General features: G+C 38.7%; 2 protein-coding genes across 3 annotated transcripts in view; one reads left to right on the plus strand and one right to left on the minus strand.

Annotated features, from left to right (window-relative positions):
• The first annotated feature begins 576 nt into the window (after nt 1–576).
• LOC146480840 (isoamyl acetate-hydrolyzing esterase 1 homolog) lies at nt 577–3979 on the plus strand. 2 transcript variants are annotated; one of them, XM_085109183.1, is made up of 5 exons: nt 577–642; nt 847–899; nt 1611–1916; nt 2946–3060; nt 3731–3979. In XM_085109183.1, the coding sequence occupies exons 1-5, from the start codon at nt 589–591 to the stop codon at nt 3896–3898; spliced, it is 696 nt and encodes a 231-aa protein (XP_084965309.1). In that variant the 5' UTR covers nt 577–588; the 3' UTR covers nt 3899–3979. The 2 variants fall into 2 exon arrangements, with proteins under 2 accessions (XP_084965309.1, XP_084965310.1); XM_085109184.1 differs by having other exon boundaries at nt 3795–3930.
• Nucleotides 3980–9895: 5916 nt separating this feature from the next.
• Nucleotides 9896–10000, minus strand: part of LOC146480841 (dynein regulatory complex protein 1-like) — a 16147-nt gene continuing 16042 nt past the window's right edge. The window contains exon 24 of the mRNA XM_085109166.1: nt 9896–10000. This exon is cut by the window's right edge and continues 37 nt beyond it. Within this exon, the coding sequence (XP_084965292.1) occupies nt 9969–10000 (32 nt within the window). The 3' untranslated portion in view covers nt 9896–9968.

Raw genomic sequence — 10000 nt, forward strand, 5'->3', positions numbered from 1 at the left:
TCAGATACCTCTGTCCGACAGATGTCCAATATAAACCATCTGAGTCCAGTAAAATAAATGGAAATTTCAGTGGAATCCACAGAGTGGCTCTTCTCTCCACTGTTGGATTGGAATTTAGAAATGTTGGTTTTTGTGGCGGTAGGAAAGCCGGAGTAACTGGAGGAGAACCCTCGGAGCAGGGAGCAGGAGCCCAGACCGAGAATCGAACCCGGGCCACTTTAGTGGGAGGCGAGTGCTATCACCAGTGCTCCATCCTAGCCTGGGAACAGGCTACCGGTGCGCGCTGATGGGTTAAAATCTGACAGTTGACAAGCAAATTCTCAGACTCCCTTGCAGGCTTCCCTTCTCTCTCTCCTTCCGCTGTCTGAGCGCCCCCGGGAAGCCTGTTTGCAGGCTACGCCATCCTGGCTCCCCTCCAGTCGTCAATAAGTATGGTCAGATGGACTAGTCTCTGTATGATCTGCGAGGACGTTTAATAGACTCGACCGCACGGAAACTCTTTCAGTTGCGGAAGAACAATGTGAGAGTAGACTGGGCCTAGAGACGGCATTGTGGGCCTTAGTCCTCCCAGACATTCTCTCGGTTATCATGGCGGCTAAACTGTTTCCAAGAGTGGTCCTGTTCGGGGATTCCCTTACTCAAGTAAGTCATTGTAAATCGACTCTACCTGTTTGAAATGACTACATTATGATAGATTAACTGTAAGCCTCTATCCAGTGCCTTGATAATACTTGTAGTGTATCGGTTGGGTCTCGTTTGGCTTCTTGAAATGCCACCGTGTTGTAAGCTTATGAGAAGTTCTTTTAAAAGTTTATTTGTACTTTCTAAATATTTTTATTTCCACAGTATTCGTTTAGCGAGGGAGGCTGGGGCGCTGCTATTGCAGATCATTTTCAGAGGTTAGAACTGACACGTTTTTTCGGCAATCCGATTTTTAATGCATAGAAACCTCGCTAATTAACTCGAACTCCCAAGGGGAAAAAATAGTTCGAGATACCGGGTTTGGTGTTGAATTTCAAGTATCATCTTAATAATTAATAGAATATCGTGGTTTATCATTCTTTCACAATCAGGGGTCACTTTGGTGCAATAGGTTTGTTTATTAAGAGCCTTTTGATAACATCGTTTAGTTTGGAAATTTTAGCCAAAATATTAAGAACATATTAAACAAGAAGTTCCGCTATAAAGGGCAAGCCCCTCCTTCCTTCGCACCTTTGAGAGTGTGAAATGCAAATTTAAACGCTGTTCAATAAGCCCAATAAGTTATCACAACTTTCAAGAAATTGAGCCTTGGTCTGTATATATATTTATAATAATTTGCATGTAAAATTATGTTAAATCTGAGACTCACCATTAGACACCTATTTGGTCCAAAATTTAAAAGCCCAAAGTCTAAAACCCCAGGCTTTCACATACTGCGAGGATGAATACAAACACCTTTAAGGCCACGTTTTCCTGTATACCCCAACCCTGGGCCACAGACAAAACTGTAAGAGGGAAAAATTGGGGGGAGGGGGGGGGGGGGAAGGACTGTTTTTTTTTTAAGTTTTGAAAGAAACTCACACATTTTTGTTACTTGTTTGGTAAATAAAAAAATGCTCTCCCAACAGGAAATGTGATGTTCTAAATCGTGGATTTTCTGGCTACACATCAGCTTACAACAAATACATTCTGCGTAGAATCCTTCAGTGTGACAACAGTCCCAAAGGAAGCACTGTAGCAGCCGTTGTGTTGCTAGGCTCTAATGACTCTAACACAGAAGCGCGAGGACTCACTATAGAACAGTACATCGCAAACATGACTGATATTATATCACAATTTATCAATGATGGGATAGCAGAAAGTCAACTTGTCCTGCTAACACCACCAGCATTATCAATAAATATGTACACAAAGTACTGTGAGGAACAAGGCAAGTAAACTTAGCTGGGTGGCTGATGCAAACAGTTGACAGTTTCTTTTTTGTAAAGGAGAAAGGAAAATATATAATATTATTAAAATAATTCATAACACCCATTTTGAAATCACTGGTGATCCTTGCAATCTGATTGGCTCTCAACAGTGCGATTTATTCCCAAATTGCACCATTTTTTGCTCTAAATCGCATCCTTTCTTTAGCCCATCAAAATGGAAATGAAGTAACAAAAATAGAATATTAAAATTGACAATGATACTCTGTGATTTCAAAATAAGTGTAATAAAGTGGTAATTGAACTTTGTGTCGTGTAATTTTGGTCCGAAATCATACTTGTGATTTCAAATCGAACTCGCGCTGCGCGCTCGTTCAATTTTGAAATCACGCATATGATTTCAGACCAAATTGCACTCCACTCAGTTCAATTACCATTATTAATAACACCTGATATATTTAATAAGCTGCTAACCACCCCAAATTTAATAGACTGTTTACTGTAACCTGTCAGTTTTTCCTTGTGATAGTTGAAATCATACTTTGATCGAATAGCCATCATCTTGGTTTGTAAGGGTAAGCACAACCTGGGATGAGCAAACAAACTAACAAGGGGGTGGAGGTGGGGAGGCTATACGTTTTGACAAGGGACCCCTCAGTGGTTTTGTCGCTCAGTAGGTGGTGCTTGCTGTTACAAACCAAGATGGCAGCCAATTTATTGAAGCTTGTGATCTTGATGATCACATGGCAAACCAGAGAACTGTAAAGAGACTACCAAATGATGATATTTTACTAAAAAATAAAATTTGAAAAAAAATATTTCACTAAAATTAACCCATCCCCTCCTTCTCTCCTGATTTTTGGCACCCTTAAGACCTGGGATCTTACATTTTTGAAAGACTAAAAAAATAATTAATGTAATAGCAATGGTGACTTACTGATGTATTACTATATCTTGTAATATGTATTTGGCTTCCTTTCAGAGTTTCACTGTGTCACTGTTACTTTCTGTTCAAATTGTTTCTTATATAGGTAGGGAAATGACCTATTCAGCTGAAAGAGTACAGTTATTTGCTCAGAGATGTGCTGATTTGGGAAAGAAACTTGGAGTGGATGTTGTAGATCTTTACACATTATTTCATGCAAATCCGGTAAGTTTTCAAATAACACCAATATTTAGATTTAGATTCTCTTCTTTTGAATTGACGGTGTACATGCCTCTTGAGGGAGGGAACTTTACGTACAGTTCCCTCCTCTTCCCAGTCTTTGCCCCTGTTGGGTTTGATGTTATCTGTGTGACTTTTCCCCTTCCCATAATTATTAGTATTTCTGAATGACCATGGCATTCAATGTGACATTTAAGAGCAACAGACTTTCATTGAACTGTTAAAGAGAACATGTCACTCGAGATGCTTGCCTGCGTTGATGAGAGGCGCTTTGAAGTTGTTGGTCAAACTGCTTTCATCTGCTTGAATGGCATTCATCTTCTTTAGTTTTAATTTAACAGAAGCTGTTGTGATATTTTTGAAAGCTTTTGCAATGGCAGAAAAGCAAAATCCCACGAGCAGTTGTAGGCAAATTATTCTCAACTGGACTCTACTACACATTTGCCGCAGCTGGCACAGTCCCTTTTTAAGTGGCCTTCTTGTTAAAAGAAGTAATTAAAACCATTTTATTTAGTTTTTACTTTTTCACCAGTTCCATATTTCTCCCAGATGCCACCCTTTTCTTTCATTCCTCATCACAAAAAATGCTACATTACCATTCTTCAATTTAAGGTTAACGTGACATGTTTTTCTTTGTTGCTTTGTTTTTATTTAGAACTGGGAGTCATTTCTATGTGATGGTCTTCATTTTTCTAAAGAAGGGAACCGTTTTGTTGCAGAGCAAGTAATACCAATACTGGAGCCCAAGCTAGCACACTTGTCAGAAGTCTTTCCCGACTGGAAGGATGTTGACCCTAAAAATCCTGACAAAACCTTACTGTAATCAATGAAGAATACCACAACTCTTCACCTCAGGATGACAGACGGACGGACGGACGGACACTCATACATGCATACATAACATAATTTATATTGGTGATGGAACTGAGTGGAGTGCAATTTGGTCTGAAATCATACGCGTGATTTCAAAATCAAACGAGCGCGCAGCGCAAGTTTGATTTGAAATCACAAGTATGATTTCGGACCCAAATTGCACGACACAAAGTTCAATTACCACTTAATTACATCCATTTTGAAATCACGGAGTATCATTGTCAATATTAATATTCTATTTGTGTTACTTCATTTCCATTTTGATGGGCTAAAGAAAGGATGCGATTTAGAGCAAAAAATGGTGCAATTTGGGAATAAATTGCATCATTTTGGACCAATCAGATTCCAAGGATCACCAGTGACTTCAAAATGGATGTAATTAAATAATTTAATTTAATTTAATTTAATTTAATTTAATTTAACATAATTTTATTCAATTTATCACCACTGCTTGGGACATAAAGGGCCTATGATGAGTTTAACCCTTTAATCCCTAATATCAAAGAACAAATTCTCCTATCTTGTCCCCATACTTTTCTTGTAAAAGCACTACCTAGGGAGAAGTTATTAAAATATCAAGAAAATTCACCTTGGGTGATCATATCCTTAATTCTCATGACCTCGAGGGATGAATAAGCATTTGATATTACAAGGAGATATTTGATGCTGATCATTGGTTTAACTTGATTTTTAGTTTTTATGAGAAACATTGACCCAATTTCAGGGAGAAAATGAATGTACGTTTTTCAAATGAACTGTCAGTAACAGTTCACATGCCTAAAATGAGAGCAATCCAAGATAATAGGAAAAATGGAAAATTCCACATTTTTCCGGAATTTGTTCATGAGTTTTGGTAAAATAAAATAAAATAGAAGAAACCTTAAATTACTACTTAGCTAAAACCTTTATGCCCCAGCCCCTCTGTACTTAGTGAATGGAACAAAATAAAATCTTTAATAGGACATATAAGTAGTAAATTTTGTTTTTAAATTTTTATTGTAACCTTCCTTTTGTCTTTCATTTAGTGTGAATTAGTTGTTCAAATGACATGCACAAAACATCATCTACACCTTTTGTTATTTTGTAATTCGTAATTTATTTCTCGAAGATATTGGCAACTTTGCTACCTTAGCCAGTGCAGCAAACGTTTCCATTTGTGCGTTTTCGCTGTTTCACTGTGCAGAAATTGGGACAAGAGCCTCATTTTGCACACATCCAAAATATGGAAGGCAGAAAACTCCAAAGAAATGCTTGCTTCGCAGACTATTTTCCCTTATCACGGAAATTTAATATTTTAATGTTGGCCCGATAACGCAAAACAATTGATACTGCTGGAAAGAGCGCCTTAAAATTAGTAAAAAGGCAAAGTTTGAGAGTGTGGTCTTTTAAAGAAGCGAAGATATAGTTCCGTTAAGTCTGAAAATTTTATCGATGTTTGTATGGAAACGGGCAAAGTTTGCCCGCCCGTCTTCATATAAACGTTTGGAAAAGTTCCTGAATTCACGGAACTGTATCTTCGCTATGTTACCTGACAAGACTTTCAAACTTTGCCTTTTTACTAATTTTAAGGTGCTCTTCCCAGCAGGGTCGATTGTTTTGGATTACCAGGCCTAAATAAAAATTTTAAATTACTGTCAGTGATAAAGGTCTATTGCTACCTTAAATTTGAGATGAATAAAGGTTATTGTACTGTATAATCTGTTTACTGTGGCCAATGTACCTCATCAACTCTGCTCATTCTCATTCACCCATCCTACTGTCCATCCAAGCGGAAGCTGGTTTCCTCAGCATGAATCAACCAGGAGTAGAGTATTACTGCCATGTATGTTTACCCCCACCATCTAGCTTTCCTTTGCTTAAGTTAACTGTTGCCAATACCCCGTTTTACACCAGGGTAGAAAAAAAAATGTGGAGCGAAGTTTTTGTCTATGGGAACAACACTGTGGCAGAAATGAGCCTTAATTATACCACAGTCCTCATTGGGTAGTGTTCACCTCATTACCATTAATTCGCTTAACAGGCCTTATCACTGTTTTCGACGCCATTTTGACGGGTAGGCAAACACGTCTGATATAACAGTGTTTGTATGGGAATCCGATGTCAAATAATTTTCATAAAACATCGCTTCTGAAAAATTCATGAATTGGAAACTTCTGGAACTAGGGAAAGGATTTTAAGAAAAAAATTTGAGGGATCTATCTGTGCCAGAAAGCGTCCAGGCTTGTTTTGAACTTTCCATACATTTCCCTGTATTTTTTTCCTGCGAACTACAGTCGAACCTGTATATAACGGCCCTGTATTAAGCGGCCACCCTCTATTAAGCGGCCAATTTTCAAAGTCCCGATTTTTCGCTCATACAAACGCTGTATTTGTTACCAGTATTAGGCGGCCACCTCTATTAAGCGGCCGCGGCCACCCTATAGCAGTCCTATGTTTGTCTTTCTTTGTTATTTTTACCTGTATTAAGCGGCCACCCTTGAATGGAAACTAAGCCATATGTCTTTTTTATGCGGTATTTTGTTGTGTTTAAAATGCGATCCATCGTCACGATAACGAAATAACATGTACAAAGCTACTATAAGCTGATAAGTCGGCCGTTTAGTATCGTTAACGTCCAGTTTCAGATGTCCGCAATGTGCTGAAGTACAGTACCATATTACGAACGCTAAAACAAGTTTGTTTTGAATATGCTTCACTCTTTAGCTAGAAATTCCTTTTTAATTAGCTTGTTCTTCTGTCATGTGATGGAGAATGAATCGCCTTCAAAGATCACTGTTAGATGCCATAGAACATGCAGAACAACTTCGGGCGTTTGCGCAGTACCATGGATAACAGGAATTGTCGCTGGCAGTGTCGACAGTTAACGACTTGCTCTACAAACAAAAGTTTCAAATGCCGGAGCGCCAAACGCACGTGTCCGACTTTTTTAAGTCGCCGTAATTCTTACTCTATTCCTTTTTTAACTTGAAGAATTTTTTGCTATTGTACTTCTTTTAATTAGCAACATTTCGGTTATAACTCCATTTCGAAAGGAACAACTATGAAATGACGGAATGAGTTATTTTATTGTGAACTGTAAGTCATAGAAATACAGTACTGTATGCCGTAGAAGAGTAGAGGACATCAGTGCTTTTACACAATGTTACGTATATTATAGCTGTTACAAGCTGGCACTGAACTTTTTTTAAAGTATTGATCGCTTGAAAGAGTGTTGATTGTCCTACTGTTTTCTTTGCATGAAATGTTTTTGTATGATACGCCATTAAAATTGACATTAGACCACGCCCAGTGAGTATTTTTAGTGATCCTGTATTAAGCGGACACCTGTGTTCCTCAAGTCCCGAGGGTGGCCGTTATATACAGGTTCGACTGTATTTTTAGTAGCAGTTCACGGCTGGTTCGCTATACAGACAAATGTATGGAAAGTTTAAAACACGACTGGACGCTTTCTGGCACAGCTACATCCCTCAAATTTTTTTACTTAAAATCGTTTTCCTAATGCCAAAAGTTTCCAAGTCATGAATTTTTCGGATGCAATGTTTTTTGAAAATTATTTGACATCGGATTTCCATACAAACACTGTTATTTCAAGACATGTTTGCCTACTCGTCAAAATGGCGTCGAAAACCGTGATAAGGCCTATTGTCATGTCCAACTCTAACTAATCCAAATTTCAACTACAGTCAAGAAATTGCGATGATATAGCAACTCATAAGCATTACTTTTGTGGGTTTTAGTTTCCCAGAAGTAGTTCTGTATTTACTTGAAAAAGCGCCTCCCTGGTTAAGCCACCCCCTCAAATTAATGCTTCGCAAAAAAAAAAAAAAAAAAAACACCACCGTTAAGCTGAAATTGTATCATTTCCCCATTCTGCCATTTAACTTTTCAATATCATGAATACTTTATTTCATTTTCCCTCGGCAAATATAATAACCAAACTAAACTCGCTTCTTCATATGACGGGGAAAACCTCAGATCCTCTCGACTAACATTTGAAGTGGTTATTACCTTTCTTCGCTATCATGAAAAAACTTAGGTTTTCAAAAAGGCTGGGTTCCCTGTTTTGTTTCCATCACATTTGACGTTTTGCAGCTTCGAGGAACAGTTGAGCTGACGGTGCAATTTTCAGTGTTGAAAATAAACCCCACGCATGGTTTTGTGAAGACTACAGTCTTGGCTACAGGGTCAGATAGTCGCTCACCTCGTTGTCTTGGGAAGTTTGCCCTGCTTATTTCAATGAATCTGAAAGTAACTTCTTCAAAATGATTCCCAAGGAGAGTGAAAAGTGCATTAACGGCCGAGGCGCCCAAAACCGGCCGATAAAATTCGCACGGTCGCGCTAGGTTCCTGCCTCCCCTAGAAGGGATAATTTTGTCCTCTATTGTTCTAATTGTCTTTAGAAAAGACTGACCAATCAGAATCTATCGTCTGCGCATATATTTTTAGGTCTTAGGGGGGTCTAGACACAAAAAGGTTTTTGTCTTCCGAAAATATCAGATTTCATCGATAATGGCGGGCCACGCGCTTTACGCTTAAATATTCAAGACGCCAATTTCGCATTTTCCGAAGGAAAACACACCTTTTCGAAACGGTAAATCGAAAGAGGAACTTCTAAGGAATACTCGACAGTTTCAACAGCGGAAATCCAAGCATTAACGGCGAAGAAATTATGCTTCGAGGAAAATTTGTAGTTTTACCGAGGCGACGAGCTGGCGGACATCTCAAATCATTATTTTCGCCATGGACTTTCTTGGTGATGTTAGAGCGTTTCTCGCAATACAACTCACAAAGAATTACAGGTTTGATTGTGGATTTGTACTGAAATACTATTCTAATTGATCGATTCTTCGTATTCCGAACAGTTTTTGCAAAAGTTTTGAAAAACGTGCTCCGCACGGGTCGATAAATTCGCTTCAAAATTGACTCGCAATTGCTTCAAATCGCTTGCGAGTCGGTCGCCTCGCGGCAAAAATTATACGCGTTTTCTTCTAAGACCTATACAAAGACTTATTTGAATAAATGTTTTAATTAGGAAAGCTTTATTGCCTGTTTTTCTTTCTATTTTCATTGATGAAACGTGGTAACTGCCTAATCTTGCGTAAACAAACACGTCTCCTCGAGAGCGGATCAAATTACTGCCATGTGACGCGAGGATCAAATTTCATCAAATTTTCGAAATTTTTACCTTCAGCTTTGTTTTTTGGGTAATCTTTAATTCGCAGGTTGGGTATTTTATTCGACAATTAGAAATTCTAGCTATTCTAGACCAAAGGAGTGCTGGTTCTTTGACCCAGTAAGTTGTCAATTTTTACTGCACATTGGGTTAATTATTAACAATATGCTAATTTGTGAAAATGTCAAAAACACGTGGGCTGCAATGGGTTAAAAAGGAAAAAAGTGGAAATTTTTAGACGGGACAACTTGAAGAGATGCATGTCATTATCTAAAAAAAAAAAAGACAGTAAATCATTTTCCTATTGTTCTACTTACCGCACATTGCTTGAGCGGCGGCGATTAGCCTCTTTTCCGGAACTCAGAGGCCAGGTCTTTATGTGTGATATTAAATCATTGAATAAAAACCTCTTTTTCATAAGCCAAATGCACGATAAGGACCGATACTTATCTGAAACGTAAGGCAAAAATATTCCTGCCTGTGCACCCCCCCCCCCCCCCCCCACCCCAATGGATGGTAGTATTTTCCTTGCACGGAGGGAGGAAAACCGGAGTACCCGGAGAAAAACCCTCGGAGTAGGGACAAGAACCATCAACAAACTCAATCCATATATAGCGTCAACTCCGGGAATCCAACCCGGGCCACATTGGTGGGAGGCGAGTGCTCTCGCCACTGCACCATCCCTGCTCCCTGCTTAGCAGCTCACCTTTGCGCTAAAATGTCATGCCGTAGCCATTAAAAGAAACAGAAAATGCAACTCAATGAAGATGATCATTCCTCAAAACGAAAGAATTTTTTTAATACATATGATACATTTCTACACAGAAGATAAACGATTATGTTTGGTTCATTCGTGGTCCTTGGATAGCTCCGCCTGAA

The sequence above is a fragment of the Pavona decussata genome, unplaced genomic scaffold, assembly GCF_977016875.1.
Source record: "Pavona decussata unplaced genomic scaffold, jaPavDecu1.1 SCAFFOLD_52, whole genome shotgun sequence".
Taxonomy (NCBI): domain Eukaryota; kingdom Metazoa; phylum Cnidaria; class Anthozoa; order Scleractinia; family Agariciidae; genus Pavona; species Pavona decussata.